We start from the raw sequence: 1,164 nt of genomic DNA, 5'->3' as shown, positions 1-1,164 counted from the left end.
AGAAGAAGAAGAAGAAGAAGAAGAAGAAGAAGAAGAAGAAGAAGACTCGATGATTGTTATCAGTGCTGACGACGGAGACGTAAGCATTGTACATGATATACACGCCGGAATGTACATACCTTTTGATATTCTCACATTCAGAATCCACACACATAAAGGCGTACATATGAGATTTAACAAGATTCCACTAACGTTTTCCCCTCAATTGCTACACACTCATAAATCCGAACACTCATAAATATACCCATACTCATATTCACAGACGTTCGCAATACAATACCACACCTTTTGGAAATACACAAGCAATCACGAAATTGTTCCCTGCAAGTATCACTCTGTCATATGTACCATATATAGGAAATGAGCCCACACTCACAGATTTATATACATGATAACACATCTTTGGAAAGACGGGTGAATGTGCTTATAATAAAGTATTGGAATACACCACATATGTAGAAATATATTGTCAATGACATACTAAAAATTAACACTGATTCAACTTACAGATATGTTAAACTGGAGAGATTTCGGAAGGTGTCTGCTTTGATTTCTGTTATATTATTAGAACTCAATGATCTGGAACATAAAATAGACATAATGAGGAATTGTATAGAACATTTTAGCTAAAGAATAACTTGTGAGAAATGATGTAAAGTAGAAAAGGTTAATAATTAGTTTCATGATGATGATGGTAACGATGATGATGGTGATGATAATGTTGATAATGCTGTTGTTGCTGCTGATGATGATTACGATGATAATGCAGAGGAAGTTGAGGTGCATAATGCTGGTGGAAGATGTGATGGTCGTAGTAATGAATAAGATAATGAAGCAGAGGAGAAAAATATTTGGTTGTAGTTTTGATGACGAAGATGTTATGATGATGAGGAGGAGAAGTTAGTGGTGGAGGAGGAGGAGAGAGAAGAGGAGGAGGGGCGGAGAGAAAAAAGGAAGTATAAATTAGAAACCGAAGGAAGAGACGAAGAATATATAGAAAATGATAAAGAAGATGAACAACAAAATTAATAATAATAATAATAGAAATAAATAAATAAATAATAATAATAATAATAATAATAATAATAATAATAATAATAATAATAATAATAATAATAATAATAACAATAATAATAATAATAATGTCTTGGTATAAAAGATGGG

At 32.0% G+C, this 1,164-nt stretch overlaps 1 protein-coding gene across 1 annotated transcript in view; it reads right to left on the bottom strand.

Annotated features, from left to right (window-relative positions):
- Nucleotides 1-1,164, bottom strand: part of LOC128251222 (reticulon-4 receptor-like 2) — a 53,042-nt gene that overhangs the window by 48,548 nt on the left and 3,330 nt on the right. The window contains exon 3 of the mRNA XM_052977854.1: nucleotides 508-579. Within this exon, the coding sequence (XP_052833814.1) occupies nucleotides 508-579 (72 nt within the window). The remainder of the gene's footprint in view (nucleotides 1-507; nucleotides 580-1,164) is intronic.

The sequence above is a fragment of the Octopus bimaculoides genome, chromosome 29 (assembly GCF_001194135.2).
Source record: "Octopus bimaculoides isolate UCB-OBI-ISO-001 chromosome 29, ASM119413v2, whole genome shotgun sequence".
NCBI lineage: Eukaryota > Metazoa > Mollusca > Cephalopoda > Octopoda > Octopodidae > Octopus > Octopus bimaculoides.
This window is presented reverse-complemented; position numbering and strand designations above follow the sequence as displayed.